General features: G+C 41.0%; 1 protein-coding gene across 2 annotated transcripts in view; it reads left to right on the forward strand.

Moving 5' to 3' along the window:
• The window catches only part of TRHDE (thyrotropin releasing hormone degrading enzyme), a 201,250-nt gene that overhangs the window by 143,315 nt on the left and 43,861 nt on the right, over positions 1-14,074 (forward strand). For both annotated transcript variants that reach the window (XM_028745676.2, XM_028745677.2), the window contains one exon: positions 12,673-12,761. In XM_028745676.2, the coding sequence (XP_028601509.2) occupies positions 12,673-12,761 (89 nt within the window). The remainder of the gene's footprint in view (positions 1-12,672; positions 12,762-14,074) is intronic.

Below are 14,074 nucleotides of genomic sequence, written 5' to 3' on the forward strand. Positions count from 1 at the left end.
GTGGGATGTAGATATTTGGTAGATTAGTCTTCACAAGGGCAGGTTTGGTTATCTCATAGCTTATCTATGATTATGAAGATTTCTACATGGTAGAAAACGTCCCAATTAAACTTAGCAATGCCATGTTTCTCATCCTCAGTATTTGGTCCTGGTTCATTTTCTCTCTCTCCTTTGTTTCTCATTTGATTGACTGTTGAGCTCAGTTTCATTAATAGATAAAAAGCTCTTTCACCATGAAAGATAGATGAAACATGCTTTACTTCAAAATATTTGAAATCATGTATATGCTTTCTTTTTATCACTTTTATAAAGATTAGAAACTGCTACAGACATGAAACATGCATGATATCCACATGCATATCATTCAGTAGCCATGTGCTTTCAGTACAATACAAAGTTACATACGAAAAATGAAAATTAAATAACATTGTGCATTAATCACCAGCCTCCATAACTCTGAGAAGAATGTTCAAATCATTGTAAATAATGAGTGGAATCTAATGTCACTTTGGAACCTATATTTCTAAAATACGGGGAATGTTGCCCATTTCTGCACATACTCATTCTCAAGATAATGATTTTCTCAAGCCCACACATACTTTGTTAGCTTGAACATAAGCTGCCAAGCCCAATATTTTTAAGTCCAACAGTGGCAGGGTAATCGATTTTTGCAGTACAATGCAAATACGATTTTAGCTGTGGTCCGTATTTTAGTAACTATTTCCATGTCTTTATTGTCCACACAGCCATGTAAGTATTTCAAAAGAAATCTTAAGGGGTTACTCGGGAATAGTATAATTTGTTCTACGTACATTTAGTACATTCTAGGTACAAAAAAAAACTTTTTAAAAAATCAAGTCCAAAAAAGCACAATCTTTGTGCAGTTCACACACTGCCAACACTAACCATGAATCGAATTATTGATCTGTGCAGAGTAAGATAGCACTTTTAGAGTGTCTTTCTTTCAAGTTTGTTACTAGCAATTTCTAACCCACATATCTCGAAATTCCTTCTCTCTGTGGTGTCCAAGGCACCATACCCTTGTTGGAAGATAGCGTAATTCTTCTGACTCCCCATCCTCCCAGACTAGCCCATCTTTTGGACAGAAAGCAGTGTTTATGTAGAGTTCCCTAGAGTGCTCACTCCAGCAGGCCTTTCAAGCTAGTTTTATTTCTTCCCTCCACCCCCTTATGATAGAAACGATTTAGGATTGGAGACATAAAAATGGGGGAAGGGGGAGAGATGAGAGAGAATCCTGTACTTCTTCCCAGTGCACCACCCAGGTGGTGAGGCTCCAGTAAAGATAGCTGATCCACAAAGCATATAGACATCATCCCCCATTACAGCTTTGTGCTGCCACCAAAAGAATACTTCCTTCTCCCATGACTGGGGTTAATGAGAAAGAGAGAGCTTTCCTTCCCTATGAGAAGAATTTATGGCATCTACAGAGGTCTATCGCTTTCCAAGTGGTCATGCAGGAAGAAGAGGGCAAGCCTCAACTTAAGAGAACTCCTTCCCACCACATCTTCTTACTTGAATTATCAATTCTGCACTTAGAGACCTTTTGCACTAACATGAAACCCAAGGACATGTAAGTCAGGAGGAAATCACCCCAGAATTTCCAACACTTTGGTGCTCTGGGCTGAGCAGCTTCCAATTATGATCTTGGTGTTCATGGAGCTGGCCTAGCCATGAAGTGTTGTGAATGAGGGCGGAAGAAAGTGCACAGGTGTCAATGTAAATTCAATTCTGGACATTACAGGCACTTCATAGTTATTCCAAATTCAGGCAACACCTATCTGCCTCAGTAACACTTATTGTTTTCCTAGTCCCATCTACTTTCGGTTACAGTCCTCATTCTAGGCATACTGGGAACCTCCAGTGCAATTTCTGAATTTCTCCACCATTAGTCATAATCATCTGCAATAAAAACTTTCAAAACCTCTCCAGCTACACCTCTGGTTCTCCTCTGTCTGTGACTGTCTAGGACTGTAATTTAAATCTCCCTAACATTAGGGAGTGAAATCTAGTCAGTATTTAAGAGTCTGTACGTCCCATATAACTACTGAAAGCCTTCATAGTACAAACTAGTATACTTTGTGTGCTATTTCCCCCCTTTATACTGTTCACTTTCGTTGACTCTGCTGTAGTGAATCATAGATATAATTCCTTGTAAATTCTTTATGGTTACCCAAGGGATCCATTCTGTAGCTCTTCTTCAAGAGGAGCAGCATTTACAAGGAGAACTATCCCTTTTAATGAGGTATAAGTGTACTGTTGACAGAATAAGGCTTCCTGTTCTTTTGGTGGGATAAAATAAATATAGTAAGCTTAATGTGTTTTAAGAAAGCATATTGTAGATTTTTTTAAAGGTCTTTGAAACCATCCAGTTTTGCATTTCTCTGCTCTAGTTTTGGCAGCAGTGGGAGTATGTAGGCTCTTTCTCTCTCCTTGATATGGCAGCCAAATTGTCTTAAGAACAGAAAGAGGACTAACCTAGCTTCAAATATGTAGTTTACAAAGTATGCTGAGTGTTGCTTGTATCACATTCTCAAACTGTGTTGGTGCATCTCAACATCATCAGCTGCTTGTCTGAATAGACAAGCATTGTTTCAGCCATACTGTTATAGTTACACCTGTGAAATCCTGTTTTCAAGTGGTTTCATTTGTGTGGTTACAATCACCCTAAACTGTGTGGTAGAAACTCCTGACAGTTAAACATTCCAAAAATGCACGTCTTGAAATCATTTTCAGCCACTTCCTTAAATAATATTCAAAATGCACATTGAGAAATATAATGTCAAAGAAGTCTTCGTAGGAGCTGGGTGTCCCCAAGAGGTAACTTCTTGATTATACCTTTCAAGATTATACCTGCCAAGCCAAGATACAATGCTTTTCAAAATTATATATGTGTCACTGCAGTAAATAATTTGAATAGTTTGCCATGGTTTTGGTTTTCAGCCAGAATCCAAATAATTAAAAAACAATAAACAATGAGAGAATAAAAAATAGTTGGTTGGAAATTTAGAAAAATAAAGAGCTACGAAGCTGAGAATGCTCCCAGTGATTTGACTGATACTGTTGTTGGAAAGTAGATATAGAATCAGTTTATTTATAAACTGGGAATTTGGTCCAGCCACTAGATCCTAACTTCCCCCTGTCCCCACAGGCCTTTGACAGAAGAAAAATGACTGTTTGCTTGCTTGACTCTAACCATACCTGCAAACAGACAAAGCAGGATTTAACAGTGAGCCCCTTTGATGATGCACTTTCAGCAGCAACCAGCTGATAGTTACTGAAAGCACACCTTAAAGGAGGCCAGTCAGCTTATTAGCGCTGGTGGTGAGCCTCCACAGCTGCACTTGGGAGCTCCTGGTGGGGAATTCTCGAGTACATCTGATTCCAGCAGCCCTGGAAAGGAACAATTGGGAGCTCGCTTTAAGCTCTTGATTGGTAGCAACATCCTTACACATGGTGTCAGATGTGAGGCAGGCGGGTGTGGTTTGGGGGAAACTGACTCACAGGCCAAATTGGGACCCACAACAAGCCTCATTAGACCCATGGGCTGAAAGTGAATGAATGCATCATATGTCCTCCTGTCTCTTGTAATGGCAAGTACTACTAAACATGCAAATTGATACCACATTCAGCTCCCCAACCTCTGCAAATGGCAACCACTGAAGTGCAATGTGTTCAAAGAAACTTGGAACATGCAACATCACAACATGTTCGCATTTCTCGACATTATAAGGACAGAGATGAGACAGAGGGGTGCTGCTTTCAGCAGGAACCAAACATCCTCTATAACATCTAGTTTCAGTATTACTTGTTTATCTTTCTCTTTTTCCATGTCAGTAATTTGCTGATTCAGACATCTAGAATTTCTCTGTGCAGAGCGATCCATGGCAGCAGTGATATGGAGAAAGTAGCATCTGTCCCAGCATTTCCAAGAATGCAGGCTCCTTTTATTGCCAGCAGTTCATGTGAGCACAAAAGCCCCCTTTTAGCCACCTCAGTAGTACAAGTGACTACTGAGGAACAGCACCTGTATATGTAATTGTGTTTTGTCAGCTGCTTTTCCATGTCACTGAGTCCACATGGTTGCTCCATTTTACAGAGTTTCAGAATTTTGAAGCAGTCCATAGTTTCAATAATAGTTAACATCAGCAAAGCCCACAGATGTCTAGCTGAATGCTTTCACATTCTGTTCCTGTTTCTGGATAACATGAATTTTCCCCCATCAAGAATTTGACCATTCCTTCTGTTTTAAAAACAAGTTTAATGACAAGGTTCAAATATCTAGTAATTCTCCTGTTAATGATCTTATGTGAGTGTTCCACCATGATGAAAAAGAAATAATAGCATGAGTTTCTGACAGTTCCTGAACTCTAGTTTTATTTATCTTTAATCTTGATGATGAAAAATAATAAACATGCAAACACAGCCCCAAACTTTCCTTTGTCTATCTCTTTAATTTGACATGGCTTCCCTTGAAGTATGAAATTTTAAACAGACCAAAGACCCCAATGTAGTTTGCCTTCATATTTGTTAAAGCTCTTTTAAAGGGTGCGGCTATTATTGATTTAAACAAGGAAATTGTATTAATTATAACCCTCTCTTTCTGTGCATCCTAGATTTTTCTGTTTATCCCAGAATTTTATGCCATTGACTCTTGAGTAGTCATATTCATTGAAGTGCTTATAATAAACAGTAATCAGTAATTTGGCTACATGCTCTAATAAGCAGAAAATGTGGAAGAAAATGGGCTTTGAAGTAGGAAAGAATATGGGGGGGGAGTGGAAAATAGAATAGCTTCAATGAAAAGCAAAGTAATATTGGAAAAATATGAAGACAGTAATGACTTGAAAGAGAAAACCAACCCCATTTTGGCAAGAGAGATTCTGGCATGCAAGGAACCTTCTGGGCAAATTGCAGATGCCCCATCTCCACCCATGTTGCAAGGGTAATCCAAACTCTATTGAACTGGCTAAGTGCCTCTTTTGCAGAGACACTCCAGCATCTCTTGGTTGCTTTGAAAGCAAGGTAAGCAAAGCAAAAACCTTGCAACCCATGATATTTTAATAATTGTAATAATTTTTCAAATAGAATTCTTTTCTTTGTAAATGGATGGTCAGGAGGATTTTTAAGCAGAGCACTAATATGTACATGCAAGGACCTGTGAGTTTCTTTCAACTGTAGCTGAATAAAAGCAAACCACCATTGGTTTGCATCCCGATGTAATCTTCTGTGAATGGAAAGTCTTTTGATCCAGCAGAGGGATCCTACTGAGAGAGGGGGAGACACAACTTCAGCTGATATCCCATCTCCCTGCAAGCCCTAATGCTACCTCCCACACAGTTCCAGAAGGGACCCACCTCTCTGGAACAGTGTAAGGAGGCATTGGTTGGAGTGGAAGTAGAAATTGGCAAAAGCCACATTTCCCTGAGATCCTTCCATTCAAGTGATAGCACCACCCACAGGTGCAAAGTCTGGATCCAAGCCATAATGTTTATGCTTTAGTGCAAAAGTGCTGATCAATTATAGCAGCCGTGTTCTAATGCAAATGACAGTTTCCCATTATTCTTTAGGATTGGTGCATTGCTTTTTAAACTGAAAAACATTTCTGTAATAAGCTTAAATTATTGGCAGGGGTTAATTAATCTTTAAAGAGTAGGTGAAGGAAACAGGAACCATCAAGAGAAGTGCATTAATTGCTCTACAGCAATTCTTCAGCAATTGCTTCTACTTGTTTCTGTTTTCCTAGTTGCATGGTTTTGTTTTCAAGTATTCGGCCTACCATTTTACTGAAAGGCAGTAGCGTTCATGTTCTTTAATAGTTTATAGCAGCTGTTCATATAACTTAAGCAATATTCAAGTATACGGGCAAATTGTTATAGCAATTAAAATTAATTGCCCCACGATCAGCCGCAGTTCAAATGCCTAGAATAGTATGCTGAGTGTTTCACAACTCTGAAGACCGAACTGTCCAATGACAGAAACATTTAGTCATTAGTATTATCATGTACCTCCAGGAGGCAAGTTTCCTTTCTTGATGATATACAACAAGCCAGAATAGGTGATGAACAGTCAGTGAAAAAGTAATATTTGCCAAATAGTTATCCTTTAGATCAGACCAAAAATCCATCACTCAGAATTCTGATTCCGTGAGAGGAGGACTGAACAACCTGTGGCCCTCTAGGTGTTTCTGGCCTACAAATCCGATCATTCCTTGAACATTGGCCATGCTGTCTGGGATTGATGGGAGTTAGAGTCCAACACAATCTGCTGAAGCACAGGTTCCCCAGCGCTGCAGCAGATGCTTGCTTCTGGGAAGCTCACAAGCAGACCATGAATGCCAGAGATCTGCATGCTCAGTGGTGTACTGGAGCTTCCACCTGAAAACCACCAGGGATTTGTCCAGTGGTGGCCAGTATGGTGGGGCCTCCCAACACCGTCACTGCAGTTAATGGAATTGGCACTGGAGCAGGGCAGGGAGGTTGGGACTACATAGGCCCATTGGTGGAGCCATTCGGCTGCTCTTGCCAATTCATCTGCACAGCCGCAACTTCACCATCACCCTGCTCCATTCCAGCAGCGTCCAGGTAAGCTGCAGTGATGCTGGTGTTGGGAAGGTGTCTCTGTCCCAGCCACTACTGGGTGTCTCCAATTGCCCCTCTTTTTGATGTAGTCAGTAGATTTTGAATTATACAGAATTTTAAGAGAAACACAAATAAGAGACACAACGTCAATTGTCAGTTACAGGCATTAATCCTAGTTGCATAATCCCCTCTTGAAACTGTCTAAGCCAGTCACTATCGCCACTTTTTCTGGCAGTCTATTCTGTAAGTTAATTATGTGTTGTATGAAGAAGGGCTTTGTTTGTCCTGAATCTCATGCTAATCAAATTTGTTATATGACCTTGAATTCTGACATAATGAGGCAGGAAGACACATTTATTTATATTCCCTTTCCCCACACTGTGCACTGTTTAATAAACATTTATAGCACGTCCTATTCTCCTCCTACCCACAAACCCAGTCATCCTTCCTTCTAAACTAAACAGCTGAAACCCTAACCCTTTTGACCACCTTTCCCCCATAAATTTCCAGTTCTATAATCCTTAAAAAACCCCAACTAGAATTGGCAACTAGAATTCTACACAGTAATCTTAATGCAGCAGCACAGTGTTTGTATAGAAGGACATCACAATATTGGCCATTTAAGTAACAATTCCTAGTATGGGTTTTCATTTTACATCAATATAAGAAGGCAAGAAGAGCCTTCTGAATCAGGCCAATGGCCCTTCTAGCTCTGCATCCTGTTCTCACAGTGGCCAACCAGATGCCTAAGAGAAACCCGCGAGTAGGATTTGAGCACAAGAACATTTTGGTCTTCCAAAGCATTGCTTCCTCCAACTGTGGACGTAGAGTACAGCCATCCTGGCTAGTAACCATTGATAGTCCTGTGAAGTGCTTGACCTTTGCCAATAGACAACTTACCTTTGTGCAGGAATGAGTGCCTCCCCTTTGTGTGAGAAGCACTGCTCCCTGCTGTTTTGGGCAAAGAGTGTTACAGGAAAGGAGACCAAGGGTAAGTAAGTAAGAGCTATCCCTCTTCTGGGTCCCCAGCCAACAAGATTTACATTGTCCTTTCAACCAGCCTTCCAGGCTAGTGGTGCTTCTAGGTTGGTGACAACCAGGTCAGTCCAGCTAGGTACTTGGTTGGGTTCTTGTACATCACCAACCTAGATGGGTGGAGGGGTCACCATCATCTTTGAGGAATAAATCACCATCACCAGGAAACCTAACCACTTGGGATTTAGATTTAAGGGCTTGTATCTGAAGTTTGGTCAGAGACGTGGAGTAGAAATAATGTTCATGTACCACCCTCCCTGCTGCCCAGCCAAGCATCCTTTCTATCCAAGCTGGCACAGGTGGGGTGGTGTTCTGGGGGACCTGCTGGGCTGCCATAGTAATACAGCTTGGGATTTCATGGCCACCATGACAAAACCAGGATGCTGTCTCAACACATCGCTAACCCAGGACATTGAACTGGGCTTTGCAACAGGGCAGATGGAGAGTGGATGGAATTGGGGGAGGTTTGAATAACTCAGTTGTCATAGTCAGACTACTTCCAGGTGAGATTTGGACTGCCGAGGACAGTTCTCTCCTGCAGTGCTGGGAGCCTCTTAAGATGGCCTGCCCCTAGATGGAAAAGGCTTTCAATACAGTCACTCCTAAGTGCTCTCTCAGGTGTGGTAAAGACTGTGATCCCCCTTCATTTTGTGGGGAGTTAAAAGACAACGAATCAACCCAGTAGAGAGATATAGCTTAAGTGAGGCAAGTACCACAATGAATGCAACCAGACAAAAGTGAGAGGACATAATGCCTACTATGTGGTGGTGATGAGAGAAAATAAATCCTATTTTCTGCCTCCATTGCATTCCCAAGGAACCGCCCAGCCAAACTGTCCCAAGTGATGAAGTCTTTCTTGAGAACTAGCCCAGAGGAGAGGGGAATGGCATCTTTGGAAGCCTGCTGTTCCAAGTTTGTAAAGCACGTTGAGAATAAAGTCACTTGTATTTGCTTGGAATGGGATTCTCTTTTTGATATGATCCCTGTGGAGTTGTTCAGAGCAGCGGCAAGTCAGACTTTGTGGGATCAGTTTCAATTGTTGTTGCTTGAGGATGTGGAAAATACATTTCAACCGCATGTAGTCTTGGCTTTCACCCATCATAGCCAATAACGTGTAACTTGGTGGGTTTGTGTTCAGTGTGGGTTCAGTAGGTAATTAATGCTGGGTTACATTAGGGAGTGTATCTACTGCCTTTAAGTTGCACTGTCATCCCATGATTTTCCTCTGACAGCGGCATCATGCCAACAAATTCCTCTCCACTTCTGTCATTCTTCTGACATATCTGAGAAGTTCTGCCAGCGTCTACAATGCCTGTAGCTATTCTCAAATCCCACTGGTTCAGAAGAGCTGCTGCCAAATGCTACAGCCCTTCATCCAGTAGATTTTATGTATATGATTGCACCCTACATTATATAGTAATATAATATTACTATGTAGAGTAAAAGGAGAAAAGAAAATCTGTGTGTGATGGCTATCTGTCAGAAAACTCACCAATGCTAGCATATTCAACAGCCAGCGCCTTTAGTAAGGATATACGATGGTATACTGAAGTACAGAAATTATTGCAGACATATTTTTAACTCCAATATCACTTAAAACATCTTTTTTTTTCAAAAAGTAAATTTTACCTTAATGGAGATTTATGACAGTATTATGTATTTTATTATATAACTGGATGCAATTTAAAATCTGTTACATTGCGCTTCATCTTAAAGTGGCAATAAAAAATGGACTGCAGTCCAGTATAATCAATGAAGTTTAAGCACATAACCATGTTCTGAATTGCAGCTATAGTAAAAAGCCAGCCATACCGATCCACGATCATGTCTTCTCTTTTACTGCTTTGTATTTTAATATACTGACTACTTAGCTCTTTCAGTCCTTCCTAATAATCCAAAGTCACTGACCTCTCAGTAAATTTAATAGCATTGTTTCTTTTCTGTTAATCCCACTTGGCTCATCGTTATCCTTTGCATTTGGCAGGGAGGGCAGGGCGTGTGTGAATAATATGGCTGCGTATTCATCTTTTAGTCACAAAGAGCCAATCATCTGAGGTGGTTATTTCTCCTGTTGAGAACATTTCCCAACAGCAGAATTAATCAGTTTCCTCTTAGCTAGCTATTCTAATGATCAAAAATTCATTGTACTAAATTAAATTTCTATGTCTTGGGTCAGAGCTACATTTTACATTGGCAAGTATTTGTCCCCAAAGCTGTGCTTGCCAGGGTAGTATGACGTAGATCAGGGATGTCCAACAGGTCAATCGTGATCTACTGGTATATCCCCAGGAACTTTTGGTATATTGCAGTTGATCATGGGGTCCCTTTCCTTAGTGTATGTAAAATACGGTCCGCCCTCCATTGTTGCACGATCTGCAGAATGGAAGACGGAGTTTACTCAGTGAGGCTCTTTGTTTCCCCAGCGATCTGTTGGTGAGTGGCTGTTCCCCTTTCTCCCTTGAGCTTAGGCTTGAATTCTCAAAAATTGGGGCTTCCCTCCTCCCTAAAAAAAGCTAAACAACTTTGACCTGAATCCCCCAAACGGGGGTAGACAAAAGGGGGTAGATAACTGCCAGTTGTTAATTCTGTGAGTGGATCACAGTCTCTTGAGAGTTGGCCACCCCTGACATAGACAGACTGGGTCATTTGTAGGGGAGAATCAGTAAGTGGGATTTTTAATTTTACAGTCTTGGAGCTGGACTGGGTTGTTGTTGCTGTTGTATTAAAGTAAAATACAGTATGACCTTCCTCCTGCTAATTATCTCCTGCAAATGGCACTTCCCCATCAGCATTACAAGTTAAACTTGAGGCTGGGGACCCGGTGTTTGCCTCAAAACACATGGTTCCATTTCTAGATTTCCTATGCAATTGTAGGGCATCACTTCTGTGCTGCATATTTCTAGCCACCAGAACTTAAGAAATCCTATGTTTCCCGGCCTACAGCAAGGCATGGGAAGAGAGCTCCTTGGTTCACTTTTTAAATGTTTTATTTATGAATTTTGTAAAGCACTTTGAGGGGTTCCCTCAAATCAAGCATTATATAAATTTTATGACATGAACAAACAAAGATACTGCTCTTTGGCCCAAAGTCCTTCAAAGCTTTACTCCAGGGGTCGGCAAGGTTTTTTTGGGGGTGGGCTGGTTCACCACACCACAAACCTCCTGGTGGGCCGTAGTGCATGTGTATGCATGCGCATAAGGAAGAGGGGGCTTATCTCTCTCCCCCCTCTTCCCCATCCCCTCCCGTCCCCCTGCCTACTTAGGGTGCTGCTGAGAGGCAGAGGCTGGTGGCAGCGGCGAAGGAACAAGCAGCCCGAAAGTGCTGCTTTTGGGCTGCTCGTTCCTCCTCTGCCGCCGCCAGCCTCTGCCGCTCGCAAGGCCAGGCACAGGAGCTGCGCTTGGCAGAGCAGCAGTGGCAAACAGCTTGCTCCGATGAGGGGCTACTGGAAATGCACTCGGCAAGCTCAGCCCAGTCCCCTTCCTCCTCTCAGCCACGCACAGCTGCCACTCGCCCATTGGCCAGGGCCTTCAAACCTTAGCAGGCAATTGGCCAGCGATTTGCTGCACCAGGAGGAGAGAAGAGGTTCTGCTGCAGTGGGGGGGGGGGGGAATGGCACCCGTGCTGCAGGAAAAAACCTACGGAATCCCCATGCCAATGCTTGGAACCGGCCATGAGCCTTAGGTTGCCGACCTCTGCTTTAGTTTATAGTAGGGTTAGGGAAACTGTGGCTCTTCTTGTGGTTACTGGCTACAAGTCCCATCTCGCCCAACTTTTGCTCATGCTAGCTGGGTCTGATGGTAGCTAAAGTACAACATACATGCACAAATAATTTTATTTGTATTCCGCCTTTCCACAGTTGAAACCGTGCTCAGGGTGTCATACAACATGAAAAAAAGACCTAACTACAACATAACACAATTAGTCATAAACAATGAATAAAACATAGAAACTGAACAAAACTGAATGATTTTCACATAAATCACAGCAAGAACCCCTTTCTCAACGAAAACTTCCAGCACCCAAACTTCCAGTCCAAGAGTCTGTTCAGCAGCCTCAGCTTTTGTAGCGGGGATCATTGAGAGCCCTGCACTCCCAAGCAAGGTAGAAAAGGCTTGCAAAACAGGGAGCAGGTCTTCCAGGTCTCACAACCAAGATAACATTGCTGAGAATCTTGTCCCCGCCTATTGACATATACAATCTCCTTAAATCTGAAATGGTGACCCTCATCAGTATGTTTACATACAACTGTATTTGCAATACTATTTAAGATTGTGTGTATGGCCCCTCACTTTGGTTGATACATTTTGGAGAAGAACTACTGTGGCTAGATATGTTCTTTTTTATCTTTTACTTACGAAGATAGAGTGTACATCATCCTGCAGAAACCACGTCAAATATTAAAAAGGGTATTCAGTATAAAGCAGCTCCTGTTGCAAATGGCTGCATAAGGCTTTGGGTCCATTATTCATGTATGAATTTTATACTATTCATAAACTAGAGCTTGATTTCACCAGTATGTTACATCTGTGTAAAATGGGTATAAACTGTAGCATTTTACACTTGATTTACAGAAATACGAATAATTATACAAGGCTGTAAGCAATTGAGGATAAAATTTTATCGTCAGCAGCCTTTAAGAAGATACTAAAAATGGCAGTAGTAGAAATGTATATTGTCACTAAAACCAAAGCATATGCTTGCTCTAGATTATCTTCTCCCTAAATTAATTTCAGTTATACTCTTCTTACTATTGGAAATCATTCCTGTTTTGTAACTTTATTTTTTACTAGAAACTATCTTGTAATGATAGTATGTAAAAAAAAGGGGGCATCACTGTCTTTTTTGAAAGATGAATGACATTCTTATTGTTTTGTTGCCAATAGCAAATTTATTTGAAAGGCAAAGTAACATTCGAATCAACATCTTTGCTCTACTATTGAAATTGTTTGATTCCTTTGATGTAATCCCTGATTGCTGTAAAGTGAGAAGAACCAGTTCAGTATTTTTGTTCTTAGATCGCCCTCCTTTGTCTTGCAGCTACTTGTGGCAGATCCCATTAACAATTGCAGTAGGAAATACGAGCCACATCTCATCAGAGGCAATTATATGGGTGTCTAACAAATCAGGTAAAAATAAACTTTCCTCCCAGTGGAATCTCATAAAGCATTCATGTGTATTTTTTTCCTGAACTGTTTCTTCACAATTGATCTTAGGACATTGATTAGCTGTGCTAAACTTTATTCCTGCTGCTGAAAAATGAATGGTAAGAAAGACATTTTTGTTTTAAAGGAGGAAATGAAAGAAGAGTGTTGTTAATTTTAACAAAAGTCAAAGAATAAATTGAAGAGGCTTTAGACTACAGAGATACGCTGAGGAAGGTGAAATCTTATATTTGGCCCCATGTATGGAACGCCTACATGCAACTCATTTCACTTAATCCAGACCCTGAATAAAGTATAGTTGATGCTTATAGAGGGTTTGTGTTTCGTTTTGAAAATGAGGCACAGTGAAGACTGTGGTGTCTTTATTTATTTACACATATATGCAACCTAAGCCTGTGATAGAGGGACTCACAACATGAATACCCCAAAAGGGGTCTTATTTCTCCAGTAGCTACATTATTGGAGTCAAACAGTAATCAAGACATTGCTCTCTCCAGTTTGCTGCTTTACTTCCAGGTCACATTACTGCAACTCAACTCCAAACTCTGGCTTTGTCTTCTAACTAACCACGAGCTAGGAGAGGGGCACCATCCATTTGCCATCTCACACAAAGCCCCTTTCTTCTGTTTCCTTAATGGCCCATCACCCAGTCTATCACTTCAACACAGGAAGACAGCCTGACTTGTATTTTAACACTTGCTGGATCTATGGGTTTGAAGTATCTCACATACAGCCTACGTTCCTCCCCACAAACTCATAATCCTATATTAGACCCCATGTACAGAGTTCTTACATGAAACTTATTTCACTTAATTCAGAGACTGAATTAAATATAGTTGGGGCAATAAATATACAAAACAATATAATGTACCTAGCTCATGACCAGTGTAATGTAGTCTAAAATTCATAAAAATCCACATCATTATTAGTCCAGGAAGGCTACAGAGAATTGTTTGATTCTTCCTTGTCCACTGATACCCCAAAGAGCTTCTGCTGGCCTTAACATAGTTACTGGATGTTGGGCTTTATGACATTCACATTCTTACAACCATCTTTTGCCACCACCAGGCATTTTAGGCTCTGATATAGCTGTAATAACAAATCAATTCCATGATGCTTAGTGTTGCTTTCAGATTATGCTTTTGTATTACTCTGAAACAGAAAGGAAACTCATTTTGCAAGTGGTATGTGCTGCTTCTCATTGCTGTTTTTCTCATTTTTGCTACTAAATTTATATCACAGCTGAAGTGGCACAGTCTGTCAGTCTGTTCAAATGG

This window comes from Podarcis muralis, chromosome 10, assembly GCF_964188315.1.
Source record: "Podarcis muralis chromosome 10, rPodMur119.hap1.1, whole genome shotgun sequence".
Classification (NCBI taxonomy): Eukaryota; Metazoa; Chordata; class Lepidosauria; order Squamata; family Lacertidae; genus Podarcis; species Podarcis muralis.